General features: G+C 39.1%; 1 protein-coding gene across 8 annotated transcripts in view; it reads right to left on the bottom strand.

The window, feature by feature from the left end:
* Positions 1-563: 563 nt before the first annotated feature.
* GRIA4 (glutamate ionotropic receptor AMPA type subunit 4) overlaps positions 564-9,201 on the bottom strand; it is a 384,695-nt gene continuing 376,057 nt past the window's right edge. For 3 of the 8 annotated variants that reach the window (XM_073903661.1, XM_073903662.1, XM_025893766.2), the window contains 3 exons: positions 7,361-7,475; positions 5,036-5,170; positions 564-946 (listed from right to left, as the gene is read on the bottom strand). In XM_073903661.1, coding sequence (XP_073759762.1) covers positions 782-946; positions 5,036-5,170; positions 7,361-7,475 — 415 coding nt within the window. In that variant the 3' untranslated portion in view covers positions 564-781. Of the gene's footprint in view, positions 947-4,341; positions 4,394-4,922; positions 5,171-7,360; positions 7,476-9,201 lie in introns of those variants that run through there. The other 5 variants (XM_073903665.1, XM_073903664.1, XM_073903663.1 and 2 more) reach the window with 5 other exon arrangements.

The following is a 9,201-nucleotide window of genomic DNA, read 5'->3' as shown; positions in this document are numbered from 1 at the left end:
GTGAGACAAACGGGATCTGGGGACACCGACTATGTGACAGAGCGGAGGTTACTGCAACAAGGGGATGACCAACGACTTTTATAAAAAAAAAAAGTCTCTAAAGTTTATTACAGTGATGGCATTTATATCAATTATTGCAATGCATTGTTCCCTAAGATGGTTAGAAAAAAGAATTGTGTTGTCCTCTACTGAATTCACATCAGTTAAAAAGCAAGCATGTTTCAGTATTTGTTTTCTCCAAAGTAAGTGTAAATACTTCCTTTAAATTTTTTCACAGGATTTACATGAGTGTTGATTATTTTCCCATCACAGTTTCGTGCTGCGTCTTCTCGGCTGGAGAGTCTCCCACGGACCACGCGGGTGTTCTGGAGACGCACGTTAGCATGTTCACTGACTTCTCTAACTAGTTTATCCCTTGCGGTGAAGACAGGCCTTTCCGAGCAAGAACTTCACAGTCTGATGCGCTAACTCGCAAGTCTGATTAGTTTTTAAGTCCACTCGAGTGAAATTTGTTGCTGTTAATACGCCCATCCCAGCTCCCCCCCCACCCTCCCGCTCCCCGAAAAAACCTAAATTGTGAGTTTTCCTGATAGAAAATCTGAGTTTGGGTTTCCGAGCTGAGCTCATGCACGCGTTGCCGCTGCGGACCGGGGAGCGTCAGGACGCACTGCCCGCTCTGGCCAGAGGCCTGGTCCAGGGCACCTGCTCGGCGCGCCCCGGGCCGCGCTCCCGTCGGTCACCAACACAGTTTGATTAAGGCACTCAATTATGTTTTTGGTTTTTATGGTAGGTCCGATGCAATGACAGCCAATCCTGAACTTTGTCTAATTGTAGTTCCCGTGTGTACAGCCTTGGGGCAGTCGGGCGTCAAAACGCGGCCGTTCTCACCTACACTCCCAGTGATGGATAATCTGGCTTTGTTTCTTATGGCTTCAGAAAAGGTCAGCTGGGTGCATGGAAAGGAAACAGAAAGAGTGTGGACTGTTACAATGTTTCTGCTTCTGCGACAAAAGGCGACACAACAAACACCAAGATATCAATAATTAGACATCTGCATTTTTTCCAATATTCTTTTGGTCATGTGAAAACTGCGCGTTATGGGAAAGAAAAGCTCAGCTATAGCAAAGAATAAATCGGACTGGAGTTTGTGGTCCTACCTGTTTCAGAACTAATTTGGAAATCGTCACACTAGGTTTTGTTTGGCAAGTCTGGGCGGGACACAGCCTTCACCTTGTGGTCCTCTACACCCTGGTACTTCTGGGACAGCTTAAAATTCTCCTCTAGGTGGACATTTTTAATTGAGCCTCTTGCTCTTGCCAGTAAATGTCTTCACAATGCGGGCGTTATCCTCAAAACTGTGATGAGTTGTCTAAACAAACCGCGGACTATTCACGACAGATCTTCCAGCCTTCGGAACACAGATCTATCCACAGACACCTTCACTCATTCACACCAGGGGTAGACATGACCCAGAACACCACAGTTAGTGACAGGCCTACTCTGGAAGCTGACTGATATTTTCGGAGGGGGGGTGCACTGAAAGGGAATATGTTTCAATTCCTCACGGCTGGGGAACCTCCCAGACTGAGATGTTACGGGGTCAGGTCTCCGAAATCCTCATTAAACTCCTGTTCTCTGTCAGGTTAGGTCAGGAGCAGATAACAGTATTACACAGAAGAGAGACAGGCAGTGTTTTTATGTAAATCTAATTACTGCTGGTTCATTTGCCTTCACATTTTTTTCTAGTAACTGAATTTTAATGTTAACTCAAGAGGAAAATAAGGCAAATGAGATATTGCCTAAGTCTGTTATGGCATAGATCATTTATTTCTCAAATGATATATAACTCAAAATGTATCTTAATTCCCTGTGGCGAATTTAAGTTTACCTAATTCTTTAGGAATTCCATCCCTATATTTATTCTGCTCTGGAACTTAAGTATTAAGAGTCACTCTATATTAAATAATGAAATTAGTGATAGGAGTAGAAAATGGTATAATGTAAAGGTTTAGAGATCAGATACCCTGATAAAGTCAAACTGCTAGTTAATGACTTACCTATGATAAAAACCAAGGTCATTATCATAGTTTTTCCTTAGCGAATAGTCTCAAAAAAATTACAAATCAGGATGCAATCTCTACAGAACTACTCATCACTAAATTAAATGAACCAGGACCAAAGTTTGAATTTGTTTCCTCAGATTCACTTTCAACATTTAATATTAAGTAAAATAGATAATTATTTTTTAAAACCTACTGGGTTTAGTTTTTTTTTTTTTGAAGAAATATAATTAATAAAAGCACTGTAATTTTTGGAAGGGATTTTTTCCAGAAGGCTCTTGCTATAAAATTTATTTGTGTTTCCTTTCTTTTCTTGATTGCCTGTGCGAAGGAAAATACCCCAAACAGGAACCATGTGCTCTCAAGTAATCTTTCCTTCCCTGTAGATGAATGCAAATGAGTGTAATAGTGAATAAATCTTTGACAGCTCCTATTTTCTCTTTAAATCTTAGCATTCTTCGTTCTTAGCTTATTATTTCTTATACTTGTATCTCCTGCTTCTTCCCTAAAATGTCATTTCTATTCAGCTTTGCAGTGAATCCATTGAGGCTGCTCAAATTCTTATAAACTTACACGTGGTCTGGGTCTGTTTAGATTGTTGAGGCTAAAGGCTATGACCTTAACTATACGTGTTCTCGTGAGGGGTAATCATTTTTAGAGTAAATATTCTCTATATTGAAGGTTTGAGGTTTTGTTTTTGGCATTCTAGGACAATATTATTTAGATTATCAAAAACTTCGGTAACTGTGGCCAACAGAGTTTTTGAAAGGAAAAAGCCATCTCACATGAGAGTAAAATAACAGTTGTCAAGTCTTCTTACGTGCAAATCATTTCATTTACCCTGAATGCCATTAAGTCTTTTTCAAAGTCATGGATAGGAATGCTTTGTATTTTATTTGAAATTTATGGTCTTAGAAGTTTAACCTCAACTGTAGAGGCAATTCATGTGATACGTTGTAATGCCAGGTTCTGACTCCAAAAACATTATTACATGTAAACTGTATGTACATAACCTGGGAATTTATATCTCTTTAGCAACTTCCCAGATTTTGGTAATGAACTGGCATCCATGAGTGTTTGTTTCTAGAATTTTCTAATGTTCTTTTTTTCTTTGAAACCTTACCCTTGGACCTTGCTGATGGTTGGAATGCTTTTGCTTTGCCAAAGAAAAATCAGTTTTAATGACTTGTAAGAAAAAACAAAAAAAAAAAAACAAAAAAAGAAAAACCAAACCAGAACAAAAAAGCCCCCCCTTTTTTTAAGACATAAAATTCATTCCAGAATAAAATCCAAATAATTAACTCTGAAAACCTGTCACGTATTGTTTTTCTCAATTTGAGAAAATCTCTTCTCAACTGTATAATTATTAAGATAACAGCATTTGTATAATGGTCAAGAGACCTTGAAAGTTTCCTTGTTGGTTGTTTTGCTATCAGAAGACATGCTCAAAACATTCTGATCTGAGTGAACTGGAGGGTCTTGTTCTTAATTCTTTTACACAAAATTGGGAAAGAACCATGTGGGGCTTATCTATGTATAGTTACACTCAGTAATCCATTGATTTCTAGATTATGGATAGAAGCTACTAGATCTTTGTAAAAGGGAATGACTTTTGTTCTTTAAGACATTAACAAAGTGTTTTGATAGCTTTTATAACTACAAATATCAAAAACAAGCATTATTTACCTGGCATAACCTCAGATGTACATCTTATGAAAATTATATTGCGTTTTTGACTCTCGGGTACATCAAGCACTGAATGTCTCTTGTGGGTTCAAAGCCTCATTTATCATTGTCAATCAGAGTGAGCAGCCCATTCAGTTGACTGTTATATATAATTTTAGAAAATGGGTCTTAGAGACCTGATTTTAGGAAAAGCAGTAACAAATGCTTTCAGATCTTATTTTAAAACCACTTTCTATCATTTGAGGAATAAAAGTAGTGGATACTTAGATTCTTAAAAAATTATCTCCATTTCCTACATTTCACTGAATATTTACAATGTTTTATTGTGACACAGTGGGAGGATGTGAGTAAGTGGGGCTGCTCTGGCCCACTTAAAAACAATTGAAATGGAAAAAAAGAAGGCCATAATAATTCACTGCAATTTTTATCTTTTCCTGTGTCCCCCTGGAGAACACAAGCATTGCTGACATCTTTGATGGGGAAACTGCTGTCTTGCCTAAAATGCATATCCACCTTAGTGATACTGTGAGGGTGAAAGTTGAAATTCATCTAAATAAATATGAATTAGAGTCAATATTCTGACAATCACTCCTACCTAAAGGTCTGGCTCAAGGTACTGTCAGATGAGCAAACAGCAGGGTTTGGTTCTTAAAAAAAATACAGAATGATGGTTAATGTGAAACAGAAGAGGAGCTAAAATTCTCCGAGCCTTTACTATGTGCTTGGAGTTGGTTCTCAGAAAATACATGATCGTATCAAAATAGGCAACCGTCTAAGCTTTGATCGCTTGAAATGGTTTTATGCTGATTTTGTGAGTTCTCCTAAAATTGGATTGTTCCAAGTAGATTAGCCTACTACATGGACAAGGAAACCCAGAACTAATTTCCTTTTTCTCCCAAATTTCGAGTAGGATATACTGTTCAGATCATTTTGCAGAGCAATCCTGGGGGTTTGAATTTGTCTTTCTGACCCTTTCAATGCAGATATCTATTGGCAACATAAAGTTTCGAACAGTGCATCCGCAGCCAAAGAAAACCGAACCACTTTGCACTGAAGTTTTTCAAAAATATAAAAGCTCTAATGAGAAGCAAGCAACGTCACCACTGGACAGACAGGTCACAACACTGCAATTACAGGATGCATCACCCACTCACTGTAGTAAGCCCTAAGTCCTACCCCTAAATTTTAATACTTTCGGTTCCATATACGTTGTAACCTTCTCTATAGGTTGCTAAATTCTGGGTATTCTGCGAGGAAGTTGGGTTAAAAGTCTGTGCACTCTTTGCCACCTTCATTCTCTTCGCCTCTGCCCTGGACTTGTAACAGAACTCTATCAAAGCCACCAGCATTGCCAAGCCCAGGCCGCCGACCAGAATGTAGAAGACGCCTGCCACGTTGCTCAGGCTCAAGGCGCTCGTCTTGTCCTGGGGGAGATAAAGGCATTTCAGTCAACTGCGGAAACATCACATCCACAAGGCAAAAGAACACATGAAATCCAGAGAGCCAATTAAAGCAAATGCTTAATGTAACCTGAAATTATTTACATGTATAAATCACTGATGGAGGTTTATGGATTTAAGCATAAAGCTTACAACTCTCAGGAGAAGTGAAATTATGATGATTACCAATAAAACTGTGTGTAATTACATTCAATAAAATTTGTAACATTTTATTATTAAATATGCAGCGAAAACCACTGTACCTAGCCATATAAAAATGTTTATATATTTACACAGGGTGGCAGAAGTGGGCTTATTATTTAAGTTTGAAAAGGGCATATTTAAAACCCAATTACACGGGAAGGGGATGTCTTTTGGTTTTCCTGCTATTCCATATACTTTTAATGTTTGAAATTTCTCTTGTATAAATCTCACTTCACATTTCCTACTTAAGGAACTAAGTTTCGTTGTTGGTTTTTTTTGTTTGTTTTTTTAGCTAACAGTTTCACATTTTCTTCACTGTTGCTTTACCAAATATATGTAAATAATGTGCTAGGGTACACATTATTTGTTCTTTCAGTCATAGGTGTATGGGAGATCTTCTAGAAAGTGTCACTTTTACATATTATATACTATTTAGGAATAATTATGTATGCATCGCATTTAGGTAACTTTTAAAAAATAACTTAAAAATATACAAATTACCATGGTTAATTGAGACATAAATTATTTTCATATGGACAAATTTATGACTATTTTTACTGATTTAAAAATAAGATTCCACTCCCAGTTAAAAATACTTAATCAGTTAATAGTTTAGACATATTATTCTCCAGAGCTTTAGCATACATATTATCTCATAATAAATTTGGAAATAGTCAAGCATATGATTGAAAAATACTATCTTTGTAACAAGACTTCAGAATTTTTTCATAAATTGGAAATACGTATATCACATAACATGATTTGAGAGAGTATTTTGGATAGACTCCCTGTAGGATGCCCTGTGGCCATCATCTTCCCAGCTGTAGGTTTTGGGCAAAATGTGATCCAGCCACTTAGTTTTATTAGCAGAGTATTGAATTCAAAAGATGTACTATGTACACTGTCCAATTAGCCATGACATTAGCTGATGGGGCCAAAATTTAGGGTCACTTCATTTTTAAAATCACCGCTCATTAAATATTTATGCTTCTCTGGCTTGACATAGGGATTTGAGATAAGTATTTCATTATTTGGCCAAGCTTGTCTCATTCCACTCTGGTTCAAAGGCAGGAAAAAACTGATTAAAACGGAGGGATAAGCCCAGAAAAGGTATCAAGTGTCTTAGAATAACTAATAATAATAATTCGTCCTTAGACGAATGGAGACTCTATTTAAGCTATTTATTTGTTTCATGTCTTAGAATAACTAATATTTTTTTCTTTTAAAGAAGATAAAGAAAAAAATAGAAGATTTCAAGAATCCTCAACTCCTTTCGGGCACTCGGTACATTCTATGAATTTGCACAGGTAATTAATTAGATTCACTGATACATTGTTACATTTTTTCCTTTAGAATGGAAACGTAACTGTTTGTAACCCTTTTTATTTGTACTCAGTGGAATCAGGTCTCTAGATCTCTGCATTGCACCAAGAATTCACAAACGAGAGATCTTAACTTGAGATATTATCCGTAAATGCTGATCTACTAAGAGCATTTCGGTAGAACCGAATCGGAAAGTCCACTGTGTATCTGTCAGCACAAAACTATAACCGGGCCTCTTCAAACTAAAGTGGAATGCTTGGCAACGTAGTGACAGAAGACTGAACTTCTGAATGCCACAGGGTGAATATTTAAGATCCTTCTCTGGATGGCTACCGGACAATTCCCCACTTCTGTTTTGAGAAGGCATCGGCTCCTGAAATAATGGGTTTCGTGGCCTTCACCTCTGAAACAAACGCAACCCTAACCAAGAAGTGCTACTTGCTCTAGTGGTACGTGAGTCTGAGGGTCACAGAAGGAATTTTATTAGTGTATGTGCTTCTGCGGCTAATTTGAGTTGTAACCCAAGCCTGAGCAGTGGGGGCGCGGGCTGCAATTTTCTGAGAAGGCGGGTGAGTGGGTCGGTGCCCTGTGACAACCGCTCGCGGGCCCTGTGAGCACAGGACGAGGCCCCGGAGTGCGACGACTAACCTTGCTTCCGGAGTCCTTGGGTCCACATTCACCTTTATCGTACCACCACTTGTTTTTCAGCTTGTCTAAGACGCCTGCCTCACTGAGTTTCAAAACGGCAAGGTTTACAGGAGTTCTTCACGTGGAAAATAACATAAATAACATTATATATGTTATTTTATGTTATTCAAGTCAAACTACATTAGAATCGCAAGGCAAAGTGACAGAGCAGAGGCCACAGGAGGTGCTAAGTCTCGTGCGGGAGGCCCAGGTGGAGAACCAGACCTGCGACTGGGGCCTGCTCCATCGCTTTAGGTAACAGGTGCACACTGCTAGGGAGGGTCGTAAATAAGACGTATGCAATTACTGTGAACCCAAAACTATTGGCCTGGGTTCCACTGCTGGAACATTTACGAGGTTCCCAGCACAGCGGTGGAAGTCATTCGAGAGCCACAAGCTCCTGGTGTTCCCCCCACTTTCGAAATGAATGGCAGTGGCTGCAGATGGACAGACTGGCGTGCAGAGAAGCTGGCTCAGACCGGTTTGGGCTCTCCCCTACACTGTGACTCAGTTGGTGGAATTTTACTCTTTGTTATAAAAGTATGTCTACACTGACTCCTTACCCGCGCTCACCCAGGACTAACTGGAAGAGAAGGAGGGTGCGGGAGTTACTGACAAAGGGTCCAGGAAGGCCCTTAGGAGACAGATATGTGAATCATGAGAGGATAAGCCCATGCTGACACTCTCCTTCTGAATTGCGGTATTTAACCTGAATAATAGCACTATCTATCTATCTCGAGTCTATCGCATTAATATGCTGTGCATACAAAGGGAAGTGACTCTAATATACTCCACGGACGCTTCCCAGCAGGTACATGACAGGCTCGGGGGAACCGAGATTTTTAGGAACAAACTCCCGTCCTATAAAATCCCACTTTTCTTTTCTACCATATTTGAGTCCTTCAGTACTCGATGTTATATAAGGAGTCTCAAGGAGGAAAAGGTCAGTCATCACTCAGTCTCAATGTTCCAAGGAATTGAAGAACTCCCCTGGTTTTCATTCCCACGTTAACACCTCTGTGTGTATAAGAGTCTGAGAGGATGGATAGGGAGCAGTAAGCCCTGACATCTCTTGTTGTTACTGTTTCCGTGCTTGGTTGGTTTCTGTTTCTTTTTGCTTTCACAAATATTCGGAGAGAGACTCATTGAATTTCTCTTGACATTTCTAAGCTGCCACGATCATTTTGTCTGGCTCTCTCTCCCAACACCTCATTTCTTCTAGGAAATACTGAGTGCATTTGGAGAGACACAGCATGCATTGATTTGACTGCCAGGGGATTAATTCCATAAACTTATCTGCACATCTAGGCAATCTAGTAATAATAACGGTGATAATGCTAGTTAACCCTGACGGAACCCTTCCTAGGTACCAGGAGCTGTTGGAACCATTTTACATGTTTGGATACTATGATCACCTGCATTTTACAAATGAGGAAACCAAGGCACGGAGAAATTAAATCATCTAGCCACACAGCTAGGAAGTAGCTGAATCAGGGTAACAGTGTGACTTCATAGCTTGTGCAATTAAAAACATTCACAACGGAAGACTCGGGAAATGGAGTTTCTGGTTAATTGAGTTTTCTGATTAACCGTTAAGCCAAAGCTCTCTCTTTTCTTGTTATGCTGTTGTACCGTTAGTTCTGAAAAGAGTTTCTAAGATATAAGTTTAACTGTTTTCTCAATACGATTTAATTTTTTGTATCTATGTTGTAACGGCTTAACAAGGCTCATTGTTCCATTTAAGAAGTAATATGCATTTGCCACATTCCTAGGAAATTACATCGTGTTTTGGAACAAAGTCT

The sequence above is a fragment of the Callorhinus ursinus genome, unplaced genomic scaffold, assembly GCF_003265705.2.
Source record: "Callorhinus ursinus isolate GAN/ISIS: 27379988/994484 unplaced genomic scaffold, GSC_fseal_2.0 scaffold19, whole genome shotgun sequence".
In the NCBI taxonomy this organism is placed as follows: domain Eukaryota; kingdom Metazoa; phylum Chordata; class Mammalia; order Carnivora; family Otariidae; genus Callorhinus; species Callorhinus ursinus.
This window is presented reverse-complemented; position numbering and strand designations above follow the sequence as displayed.